General features: G+C 41.3%; 1 protein-coding gene across 1 annotated transcript in view; it reads left to right on the top strand.

Moving 5' to 3' along the window:
* FAT4 (FAT atypical cadherin 4) overlaps positions 1 to 12505 on the top strand; it is a 305933-nt gene that overhangs the window by 254794 nt on the left and 38634 nt on the right. Inside the window, exon 10 of the mRNA XM_068280038.1 lies at positions 6077 to 6181. Coding sequence (XP_068136139.1) covers positions 6077 to 6181 — 105 coding nt within the window. The remainder of the gene's footprint in view (positions 1 to 6076; positions 6182 to 12505) is intronic.

The following is a 12505-nucleotide window of genomic DNA, read 5'->3' as shown; positions in this document are numbered from 1 at the left end:
ATTATTCATTTCCCGCTGTTATAAAGGATAATAATGCTGTGTGTTTATGTAGCAGAGATTTTATCACTTGACATTGTTAAGGTGTCCATACATCTAGTGATGATGAGCAGATTCTCTCATTGAATCGGATGAGAGAGAGACCCGTTGGTTGCCGCAGGCCAATTCTAGATCAATTTCAGCATGAAATCTCTCAGGAATCGGCCTTCGCGTCGCTGCCTCTGTCTCTGGCCCCCTTGTGTAAATGTGCCCCCGTGCGTTCATTTACACTTTACCTGTCGGCTGTCACCCACTGCGATGCCCATCCATTTTCAGCTTCCTCCATTTCCGCCTCACACCCTGGTGGCCCGTGTGTGATGTCACATGTGCTATAGACAGGCAGTGTGTGAGCGCAAATGGAGGAAGTGGAAGATGGATGGGCACAGAAGCAGGTGGCAGTGGATAGGTAAAGTATAAATGCATGGAAAGGGGAGGCATTTACACAAGGGGGCAGCGGCCATGGGTTCCGTCGCGTTTGATGCTCGTCCCGATATCGCACACCATTACTGCACACCCGATTGAGCACATCGGCCTGAGATTTAACAGCATGTCTGATTGATCCATGCAGCCAATTTTGGCCTGAAATTGGTAGCATCATCAATTGGGCATGTTCTTAACAGCGCCGATTTTTATCTGTTTCTATAATAATTATCGAAATGGATAGTCGATCAGCTGCCAAGTCAAGTCATGTATGGGCACCTTTAGTGAACCTGTCGAGAGGACAGAAAGAGGGGGGAATCTCCAGAATCCAGATAACAACACAAACCTGATGGATGTTTCTATACTAAACTAAAGTACTGTTTGGAAATCCACTTTAAGCCAGGCCACACATGGTACAATTAGACTGCACAATGTATAGAATTACAATTATATGATTATAGTAAAATAAATGTTTTTATGTGATCCACAGTTCTGGTAATGCTTGAAAGTGCATTACCAGATTAGAAGAAAATATTTTCATTATAGTCTAGGAATAATGTATTTTATAAATTAGCAAGATTTCACTGGAGTGTGAAACTTGGCTTATGGAGAGACTGTGGAGCCAATGGCATGGGAGGTGGAAGAATAAAATACCTCAAATATTGCCAAGGAACGTTCTCTACATTAAATAAAGTCATTTTTAAGTGGTGGTTGGCAGGTCCTATTATAACTCCCCTTCTCCCTAGCTAATCCATTACACATTCTTTTTGAACATAGTGCTGCACTCAAGACAGCAGTACCCTATTCTGCATCTTAGTGTGACCCTTGTATACCTTGAGAAACAACAGAAACACTCAAAGTGCATAGACTGTACTCAGATCAATACACAGTTGCAGTTTGGAATGTGTTACAGGAAAAAGTTATGTGATTATAAACGAATAAACATGTGGCTTTTCAGTTTCGATATAAATGTTTCCAGTTTGGGAGCTGTTTAGATTGTGCGTGGTAAGACATTCCAGAGGGTAGGGGCAGTATGACAGAAGCCTCTGGCAGCAAAGGTTTTGAGTTGGACTCTGGAAGTTATCAGGTTGTTAGATCCTGTTTATCTGAGGTTATGAGAGGTGTGATGCAGTTTCAACAAAACCTTCAGGTATCAAAGGCCTAAGTTGTGTAGAAATTTGAATGTCAGTACGCCAATTTTAAGAGGATTCTCTATTTTGTGGGAAACCAATGGAATATGCAAAGGAAATAAAAGAAGCTAAAAGATTAAATAAAGGGCAGAAGCTAATCTTGCCAACTATGAGAGGCAAAGCTAATTGAATACAGTGCCACTAATTGAAGTTTGACAGGGGTCACAGGGAGAGGCAGAACTGGGTGCTGCTGGTTGACAGCAGCCAAAAATTTGTATCTAGGCTGAGGAAGGGGTCTTTTAGAGTAGGTGGGATGCAATTTCTCATTTTCTATTAAAAAGTGATAGCCAGGCAACTGTCATTGTCTAAAAGGAGGTCAATATCCCTCTCCCTACAGGGGCACGGTCTGTCTATCAATTTCTAAATTTTCAGCAGTTCCACATTTGTTTATTAATATGCTCCTCCAGTCTCTGGAAATGCTGGAATATAGAAATTCAGTTTCTACTCTTAAATTAGATTGAGTGAAGTCAGAGAAGTTGGTCCAATTCACTGAAGCAAGAAGGCTGTAACTGCACTGGACCCACCTGGTATCTGAGGTGGCATCTGTCCGGTGAGCTTCCTGGCAGAAGGTGTGTGTGTGTGCGTGCGTGTGTGTGTGTGTGTGTGTGTGTGTGTGTGTGTGCGTGCGTGCGTGCGTGCGTGCGTGCGTGCGTGTGTGTGTGAAATTTACATATTGACATCATCACATACTGCTCAATCTTATTGTTTGACCTAAAGTCATTCAAAGCTCTGCTACAGTGCTAAGCAGTTTTCTTTAAACTTGTATTCATGATATCACCAGCAGATGGCAAAATATGATTGCTGTCAGAGTAAATCAAAACACAATCCTATTTTGGGCCATTTAAAATACAATATTAATTTAGCAGCCAGGTCTGACTCCTTCCAATATATTCCAAACACAATTCAGCTTGGCTGGGCAGCTAAGGTTATAAGCACCCTGTTGCACATAGCTCAAACATCATGTTTATAGTAAAAGTATTGCATATTGTCTGTGTTTATAACGCACGTAATTGGAAACCGTGGTGACTAAGTATGTCAGACAGTCTCGGTCGGCTCTGAGTGAGCTGGAGGTCACAGCGTCCTGGTATTTGTATATATAAATATAGCAAAAAGTACATTGATTATTAATATATGAGTTTCTATTATATGGATGCTCTTGTACATTAGTCAGTGCAGCAGAACTATGTGAATCCTCGCCTTAGATGTTTTACTGCTTTTTTGGATGCTTTTAAAATCTCTGTGGATGGAAGTATCTGACAGATCGGAACCATTTCCCTTCAAGCATTCCCTGTCCACTTCATGATTCAGTTTGATAGCCTGTAAATTTCTCAACATGTGGAATTACTATTATCTTAGAAACTGGATGTTAGATTGAAAATCTACCCCTAGTTCACAGCTGTAGGAACACAAATACATTGAATGATCGCATTCCTTTGGCGAACAGTTAAAGGGGGGACATAGCAGAAGTATTTTCCTTTTCTTTGTCTTGGAAATTCTTTTCCTGTAGATAACAATTTTTTTTATCAGTATCTTGAAGCAAAAAAGAAAAGGATATTGCCATATCTACTTAAGCTTTTATGGTGATAATTTTCTCCTAGCACTTTCTGATTCAGTATGCAGGTTAGAGTATTATATTTGTGCCTGTATGTGCATTGCAAAAGTGCGACTCAAAAACAGAAAATTAACATTCTCCTGGATGTTTTACTGTTAGTAAAGATGGATAGGTCATGTTTTCAATCATATTTGATTTAGCTATTCCAGAGAAATTCCCTTTGGAAATGGATAGATCTGAGCTCAAAGTATGGAGCTGCCAGAAGAATGGAAGTTGCTTCCTGATCACGTAGTCCTCACCACTCGCCTGCCAAATAAATCACTTAAGTCAATGATAGCATGCTCTCTGTCTGTAGTGATATCCTGATTTAACCACTTAAGGACCAGCGGGCACTTAAGGACCAGAGACCGCTGGTCCAATCCCGACAGAATCCCGACGAATCGCAGCACATACCCGTCGCAACCGCCGTCATCGCCGCTCGCCGGGACCCCCAGGACATAGACTCTGCCTGTCTCTATGACGGCAGAGTCATGTGAGCCGGTCAGGAGCCACTTTCATTGGCTCCTGACCCTGTTTTTCAATGTAAGCCAATGGGAACAGCTTACATTGAAAGACATGGCCAGGAGCCAATGAAATCGGCTCCTGACCGGCTCACATGACTCTGCCGTCATAGAGACAGGCAGAGCCTGTGAGATGCGGCGAGAATCGTCGGGTTTGAGCGGCGCGATCGGCGGGTAGCGGCGGAGACGGCGGATGCGCGCTGCGGACAGTGATTGAAATCTACGCCCTGCCAGCCAAAAGCCCACCAAAACAGGGCGTAGATTTCAATCACTGCGGTCCTTAATTGGTTAATAACAAGATAATAAAGTAAAAAGTTACAACTTTCACACCAGTGGCATAGCCTAGGCGTCCAAGAGAATTCGCCGCCGGGAGACTGGGGTGCAGGATATAGCCGGTATGGCTGCTGCACAATTTCCCAGCGGCATTAAATACTATTCCCCTTCTAGGTCCACGTGGATAGTGGGGAATGATGTAATTCGGCTTGTAAGCCGAATTACAGTGTTTTAATAGTAACTTCAGCTCCGTCTTCTGAGGGTGCCGAAGTTACTGACTGTGCACCGCTATAGCTGTAATTCCTATTACGATCTATGGTGGCACCGGCTGTGCCCAATGGCCCATACTCATAAGGGACTTTTGTCGCCTCAACACGCGGCGCGCGCGTGTTGCGGCGACAGGTCGCCCGTAAGTATGGGCCGTGCGCACCCCGAACTGTCGCCCGGAACGGGCACGCAACCCGAACTGTCGCCCGTCGCTGATGTCGCCAGGCGATTGAAATGTTCAATCGCCTGGCGACAGTCGCCGCCGCAACTCCGCCGCAGCTGTCGCTAGTCCGCGTGAGTACGCGGACTAGCGACAGCAACCTCCATTGGGATACGCATAGCTTCCAGCGGAGGGAGGAGGAACGTCGGCGACAGCTTCCGTCACGGCCGCTGGTCCCTCTTCCGCGTGTGTACGCGGAGGGACATGGCGACGAGCTGTCGCCGGCCTGTCGCCCACACGCTCACGTGTGCTGGCAACAGGCTACTTTTGCTGCCCGTGAGTATGGGCCACAAGTCTCCAGCACTGCATTTATAGTGTTCGTAGCTAAGGAGCTGTGGGCTCCAGTGCGAGTTTTACATAGAGCCACCTAAAACACTTTATATCTAAAAATTGATAGAGCATCAAACCTGCTAAGGACAGCTGCAACATCACAGAGGTTTAAGGGGGTGAAGGCAGATTGTTATTGTTTTATTCTGTTCAAAGCACAGACAGAGATGATCATTACTAGCATAACATTCCCTACCTCTATCTCAGGGCTTATTTGTATAGAATTTTGGAATAAGTGAGACACTAATTAAATCCTAATTTAAAATGTACAACAAAATAGCATTGTATGGATCTTACAGACCCCTCTGGAGATCCATTAAAACAGTTTTATGTAACTATCATTCTAATCCTTGACCTAAGTATCTATCTCTCACTTTATCTTGTGTCTCACCTCACTGATGCATGAAGTATAGTCAAAAGATAAACCTAGCAGCTTGACAAATTTCAGCTTTAAAAGGTTGTCATAAATGCCACCCTCCATATTTCTTCTAGTACTAGTTTCCGTGTCTTTTACAAACTTTCTTTACTGGACACAACTAAATAAATCAGCATAAAAAAATAGCCTTCAATGTGCCTCCATGTGCTGTAATATTGATGTGAAGTGGTGAAAACTGAGTTAATTGCTGATTGCTGCTATGTATATTTCAAAAAAAAAAAAAAAAAAAAAAAAAAAAATATATATATATATATATATATATATATATATATATATATATATATATATATATACCTTAGAGGACCAGGATCCAGTGAAAAAAGTAAGCAGTTAAAATCTGTCAAATCTAACATATTTTGGACTAGTTCATCTCATCATGGGGATTGTCAGGGTTTTCTTTGATTTCAAAAACCTTCACTGAACGGCAGTTGCTTAGTCTAACTGACAAAATGGTGTGCAAAGGAGTAAGGAGCCTGTCTGGTATCTTACTATTTTGGCAGTGTAACTGCCATTCAAGAAAAGCTTTTGAAAACAGACACTCCTGAGAATCCCTCATGAAGTGATAGACTAGTTCAAACCCTGTCAGTTCTGTCAGATTTTAACTGTTTACTTTTTTCACTGGATTGGTCCTTTAATGGCTGATGTATTGTAACTGTCACTCTGCCACCCCCTTCCTCAGTAAATGATGCCCAAGTGTCTTACCATGATATGCGCCATATGCAAATAAAGGACAGATTTAGCTTGACACTTTTATTTGTATGATTTTCTCATTATATGTGTTGCTTTCACCACTAGGTAAACTATGCGAATCTGCTATAAATTATTGTGAATGCAACCCATGTTTTAATGGGGGTTCCTGCCAAAGTGGAGTGGATGGATACTACTGTCATTGTCTTTTTGGTGAGTAGTAAAACTCTCCAGTATTTCCTATATTTGATTTGTTATATTTGTTTACACTGACTTTTTTTTTTTGCAATTCTTTTGAAATGGTAAAACCTTTTGTTTGTTTATTTCCGTTTTGTCCTACTGGCTGAGATTTCACTCCAAATCCTGGCGTGCAATTTCCTTATCTTACTGCTTCCACACTTATTAATAGTTTCCCCATGTTCCTTTGTTGGATGTATGCTATATCTAGTGGAAATTACCATGAGCCCATTACAGCATGTTGGACTGATTTCAGACCTAGATGGTGCTAGCTATTTTAGTTTCTAGCATGACTAGTTGTTTTAGTCAAGGTTCACACTTACTACATTCCGATTTAGGATTGTTGAGATTATGTAGATGTTGCATGTGTAATGTATTTAACTGGGATTGCATTACATAGTTACATAGTTAATTTTGGTTGAAAAAAGACATACGTCCATCGAGTTCAACCAGTACAAAATACAACTCCAGCCTGTTCCCTCACATATCCCTGTTGTTCCAGAGGAAGGCGAAAAAACCCTTACAAGGCATGGTCCAATTAGCCCCAATAGGGAAAAATTCCTTCCCGACTCCATTGTATTTCCAGTCATCTGCAAATGTGATTTTTGTGTGTTTTTTTGTTTTGTTTTGTTTTTATTCGGATGGCAGCTCTGCTTATTTCCATGTGCAATTCATGCTAATTCTGTGTAATTCAAATCAATGGGAATAAAGAATAATTCAACAATGCATTAAAGAACAACTGTAATGAGAGGTATATGGAGGCTGCCATATTTATTTTCTTTTAAATGATACCAGTTGCCTGGCAGCCCTGCTGATCTATTTGGTCGCAGTAGTGCCTGAATAACACCAGAAACAAGCATGCAGCTAATCTTGTCAGATCTGACAATAATGATCTGATGCATGCTTGTTCAGGGTCTATGGGTAAAAGTATTAGAGGCAGAGGATCAGCAGGGCTGCCAGGCAACTGGTATTGCTTAAAAGGAAATAAATATGGCAACCTTCATAGCCCTCTTGCTTTAGTTGTCCAATAAAGGTATATATATATATATATATATATATATATATATATATATATATATATACCACTATCGCAAAAATTGTAAATTTAAACTAAATGTAAACACATACAAATAGGAAGTACATTTCTTTCAGAGTAAAATTAACCATAAATGACTTTTGTCCTAAGTTGCTGTCACTTACAGAAGGCAGTAGAAATCTGACAGAACCAACAGGTTTTTTCGACAAGTCCTCATCCTAGTCTCTTCATGGGAGATTCTCAGCATTTAATTTATTCTTTACAAAGACTCTCTCTGAAAAGGATGTATACTAAGATCCTGGCCAGCCTCTCTGCTCTCTGAACCCTTTTTTAACATTTTACTTTTTTAGTTGGACGGAACAACTGCCATTCTCTAAGTGGTTTGAAAATGAAGAAATCCCTGAGAACCCCCCATGAGGAAATAGTCCAAAACCTTTCAGTTCTGTCAGATTTCTACTGCCTACTGTAAGCAACAGCAACATAGGAGCAACGTAATCTACGGCTCATTTTACTCTGAAAGAAACCTACTTCTTATTTGAATGTGTTTTAAATATTAAGATTTTTGTGATAGTGGTCCTTTAAGTGCTGCCCATTCCGGGGGCTGCCTCACTGAAGGCAGTGCAGTATGCAGAATAATCATGGCAAAAAATGTTTGTTAGGTTTGGAAAGATAAATAATCAACCAGGAACATGGTTACAGGTGCCCATAATTTTACATGGCGACAAAGGCTAACCCATATAGTTGAACACTAAACTTTATGCTGGTGTTGAGGTAAAAGTACTGGTACACATAGTATATCACATCTGGCTGTGTTTGTTGCTGCTTAGAAGCAATCCAGTCAGAGCAGCTTTGCTGACCTCTGTCCATTGCAGAAAGCACCTACAATGGGCATCTGTGCAACATAACCGAACCCCTGAGCAAAAAAGGATGGATGCCTTGTCAAATGAACCATGACCACCTTGACCTCTAAATTATCCAGACATCAATCCCATCAAACATGGGAGGGTTGTGCTGGAGAAACAATTCTGATGCATGTAGGCCTCACCTCACAAAAGATCTGCTGCTAAAGTCTTAGTGCCAGAAACCACGCCTTCACTGCCGAAAGTTGGAAGAATGGAGATCAGTATACAGCGCAGCGGTGAGAGGGGGTGACATAAGTCAGTTAACTCATCCTTCCCTGGCCCACGTGCAATAATACACTGGTTTAGTCTTTGAGAAAAAGCAAAACCGAATCTCGCTTGCAAATATCCATTGAAACAAATGTGCTACATAATTTTTTTCATGTAACAAAGTAACCTTTGATCCCATACTGTTACTAAGTGTTTTGCTAGCATGCTCAGGAAATGATCCTTATAAAAATAAAATCATCAAGATAATGACTGCACTTACAAACAGGTCCCAGTAATATGCTGTAATTTCCATCATTAACATTCCTGTCCAGACATTTTGTATACACTTTACTAGAACAAAAAAAAACCATGAAGTCGGATAGTTCCTCTATCACCTTTTCTATTGCTCATCTTTAATTTTGAATAATACATCCTTGGAACAGGAATATTTATGAAGCGCCAATAGGCTTGGCTTTTGGAAAGAAAACAGCTGAGAACGTTAGAGAGATGTCTTTAAATAATTAGAGCTATGTCTTCATACCTCTTGGAAGACACAGTCCGTTAAATCACTTCTTTCCATTCGTTGTGAGAGCCAGGGATATATATCCTCGTAAAGCGCTTACCTCATCACTGTTGGTGAGCGCTTTCCAGGCTCGCTCTACAAGTACAACCTTATTTATCAGTTTGGTCATCAGTGACTTTTTGGAAGACCAAAGGGAAGGGCAGTTAATTAGTTATCTTGACAATGTTATTGAACCTTAGAGAAACAAAGGACATTGCTCCAAAGAAGTAATCTTTTAGGACCTAAAATGGCCAAATATAGATAAAGAAAGCAAAAGATATGTTCATGAGTTGTCCATGGATGTTTGTTTTTTTGAAAAAAAAAATAGATCTGTACAGTTTGTTTCCTTTGTCTGCCGGTTATGCTTGAATAACATTCAGAAAAACGATGGTTGGCATGAAGCCTTAACAGCATAGATTTTCATCAATTATTTTCTGGCATAGGAGCTAAGAATAATACCTTTGCATGTCCTTAGACAATAGAAATAATGGACATGCACTATGAAGTTTCATAAGAAATGCGTTGAAAATCAGTAGAATATGTTGTAAAACAATCCTCCCGATCTGTTATAAACATCTCTCTGCCTTAGCAGTTATACTATATATTAAAATAAAGACAACTTCAAGTATAAGTTGCCTGGATTAGGCAGGGTATTCGGCAAACAGCAGTCAAACTGATGTGCACACAGCAATTTTACTGGTTTAACCAGAAAAAAAAAACAATGACATCCTGAACCTGCTCATATCCCAGTTGATCCAGGGAAAGGCCAAAAACCGTACAAGGATTGGGCCAATTAGCCTTAAAATGGAAAATTATTTCCCGACTCCAGATAGCAGTCAGATAAATCCCTGGATCAACTCTCCCGGGAGCTACTTAGTATTTTAAGCATTGGCTATCTTTTAATGCAAGGAAAGCATCCAGCACCTCTTTAAATGCAGATATAGGGCTTGATTCACAAAGCCGTGCTAACTGTTTAGCATGGGTGTGCTAAACAGTTAGCACATGAAGTGCCGTTCGCGGACTTTTGCGTGCGCAAAGTGCCGCGATTCACGCGATCGCTGACCTTTGCGTACGCAAATTGCCACGTTTTACGCGAATTGCGGTAATTTGCACGCACAAAAGTCTGCGATCGCGCGAATCACGGCACTTTGCGCACGCAAAAGTCCGTGAACGGCACTTCACATGCTAACTGTTTAGCACACCCGTGCTTAACAGTTAGCACAGCTTTGAGAATCAAGCCCATAGAGTTTGCCAAAACTTCTTTCTGAGGTAAGATATTCCAGATTTTAACCACTCTCACTGTGAAGGACCACTTTCAAAATACAGTAGATGGCAAAAACTTTCTTCCTCCATATGCAGATCATGTTCCCTTGTCCATTGTGCAACACTAGGGAAAAAACGTATCTGCCAAGCTTTTGTATTGCCCTCTGATATATTTATACATTTTAGTGAGGTCACCTCTCAGTCGCTTTTTTTTTCAAGCTAAATAAGCTCAGTTTGTCTAACCCTTCTTGTTAAAGAGACTCTGTAACAAAAATGTCATCCTTTTTTCTACCATCCTACAAGTTCCTAAACCTATTCTAATGTGCTCTGGCTTACTGCAGCACTTTCTACTATCACCATCTCTGTAATAAATCAATGTATATTTTCCCTGTCGGACCTGTCGCCCTGTGTCTGGAAGGCTGCCAACTCTTCCGTGCTGATCTGTAATGCACACCCCTCTCCAGGCCCCTCTATGCACACTCCCGTGTGTGTGTTATTTACATAAGCCAGCAGCGTCTCTGCTCTCTTATCAGTGAGAGAAGATAGCTGGATAAAAATCCTCCTCTGTTAGGCTGTGAAAGGAGCTGGCTGACACATACTGAGGAATTACAGACAGGGCAGAGCTGTCTGCAGGAAGAAACGATCAGCCTGTCACTAGTATTCAGTGGATGAAAGCTGCAGGGGGACAGAAGGTAAACACACAAATGATCTCTTGAGATTCAAAAGGAAGGCTGTATTCAGCCTGCTTGTGTATGGATGTATTTTCTATGTGTGGACATACTGTACATCAACCTACTTCCTGTTCTGGTGGCCATTTTGTTTGTTTATAAACAAACTTATTAAAACTGTTTTTGACTACTTTTAATGCGGCGGGGAGCGGCGAAATTGTGACAGAGGGTATGTTTACTTTTGTGCGATTTTAACAATACAGATTCTCTTCAAAGGGACCCTGAACAGTTGTTAAAAATGAAATTGGTACTTACCTGGGGCTTCCTCCAGCCCACCGTAGGCCGCAAGGTCCCCCAGCGTCCTCCTGGCTCCTCTTCCGATCCCACTGACGGCTCCGTTATTGACAACTGTAGGGCTGAAAGTTGTCCGTGTACTTCCTGGATGGCCACGCTCCGCGTCACAGTCCTGCGCATGCGCAGTTCAAAGTTAGATAACTGTGCATGTGCAGGACTTTCAGCCCAAAAGTCACCGGTAACGGAGCTGCCAGCAGGACCAGGAGAGGAGCAAGGAGGATGCCGGGGGACCTCGCGGCTACTGTAGGCTGGAGGAAGCCCCAGGTGAGTACCTATTTCATTTTTAATGACTGCTCAGGGTCCCTTTAAGTTACGTGGCACACAAAGAGCAAATAGTGCAATTCTCATTACCTAGGTATTACATTGCTAGCAAATAGCGTAGTGCGTGGTACCCTGGCTATGTACACATTACTTAGGTAACGCAAGTCATACTAACTGCTACCTTACTGTCGGAAGTACTGGTAAAAGTGTTGTCTGCTTTCTGCCCACAGCAGTTTTAGCATAGGTTAGTTAATACACCACTTTCTTAGCACTTGATGCTCTACTGTGCAAAATAGCAGATTTTCCCACCTGGTGCTTTAGTGGTATAAGCATTGCACAAGAATTGGGTTTGGTTACCACTTGAGACAGGTCAGAGTGGTGAAGTTCTGTGTCCGCTCTGCTCCATTTTCTCCTCCCATTCATTCTGGAGCAGATGCGTTCCCACCATAGGGCTCTATAGCTAAGGCATTCGCTATCTGGAAAAATGCAGCAGGTTAAGACTTATTGTTGCGTTTACTGCAACACAGCAAGCGGATTGTGTGATTTTACCACAATCGCGATTTTACCATGATTTTAATGTCAATGGGAGAGGTTTTTTTTTAAAAAAACAGAAAGCTCAGATAGCCCAACAGCGCTGTGAAAAGCATTTATAGTGTGTCTGAGCTTTAAGGCAGGGTTCACACCTTTTGTTTGATATGTGATTTTTCAAAAATGTGATTGTGTAAAGTATTCCAATGGTATTGCATTCTATTTGCATTCGTATGTAAATTTGCATTCGTTATTTCTCTACATTTTAAATTTTGACAGCAGGTCTGCTTATTTTCATGTGTGATTCATGTTTGAATGCAAGTCTATCGAAATGCAGAATCGAAACTTCATTTATATTCATGAAAAAACATTGCAATACAAATTTTTGTAGACAAACGCATATAAAAATTGCAACGTGTATTTGAAAAAGGAATACAAGTTTCTTGAATGCAGGGTTAAAAAAAATTGGCCACCATTTTAAATTATTTCAGTCCAGGTTTTCAGAATTAATTATGTTTC

The sequence above is a fragment of the Hyperolius riggenbachi genome, chromosome 1, assembly GCF_040937935.1.
Source record: "Hyperolius riggenbachi isolate aHypRig1 chromosome 1, aHypRig1.pri, whole genome shotgun sequence".
NCBI lineage: Eukaryota > Metazoa > Chordata > Amphibia > Anura > Hyperoliidae > Hyperolius > Hyperolius riggenbachi.
This window is presented reverse-complemented; position numbering and strand designations above follow the sequence as displayed.